The 400-nt window shown below is 54.2% G+C and overlaps 1 protein-coding gene across 1 annotated transcript in view; it reads left to right on the forward strand.

Moving 5' to 3' along the window:
• The window catches only part of gprc5ba (G protein-coupled receptor, class C, group 5, member Ba), a gene marked incomplete at both ends in the record, with an annotated part of 4,924 nt that extends 4,770 nt beyond the window's left edge, over nucleotides 1–154 (forward strand). Inside the window, one exon of the mRNA XM_080522570.1 lies at nucleotides 111–154. Coding sequence (XP_080378696.1) covers nucleotides 111–154 — 44 coding nt within the window. The remainder of the gene's footprint in view (nucleotides 1–110) is intronic.
• Between the last annotated feature and the right edge of the window lie 246 nt (nucleotides 155–400).

The raw sequence follows: 400 nt of genomic DNA on the forward strand, positions 1-400 counted from the left end.
CTCTCTCTCTGTGTGTGTGTGTGTGTGTGTGTGTGTGTGTGTGTGCATGTGTGTGTGTGTGTCTGACGGTGTGGATTGATTGGCTGTCTTTTCTATCTGTCCCTCTGCAGTTCCTTCTGCACCCCCGACGTACACGGGGAGGCAGCTGTGGTGAGGAGAGATAACTGGAGAAAAGGAAGAGGATGAGGAAGGGAGGAAGAGGATGAGGAAGAGAGGAAGGATGGGGACACTATCAGGACCCCCCCCCCCACCCTCCCCACTCTCTCTCTCCCTCTCTCTCTCTCTCTCTCTCTCTCTCTCTGTGTGTATGGGACAGACGGAGGGCTTACACACCACTGCGTGTGTCAATCCACCACGCTAACTAGTGTATGAGTGTGAGTGAGGGAGAACAGGGTATGGA

The sequence above is a fragment of the Nansenia antarctica genome (genome assembly GCF_963989245.1).
Source record: "Nansenia antarctica genome assembly, chromosome: 2".
In the NCBI taxonomy this organism is placed as follows: domain Eukaryota; kingdom Metazoa; phylum Chordata; class Actinopteri; order Argentiniformes; family Microstomatidae; genus Nansenia; species Nansenia antarctica.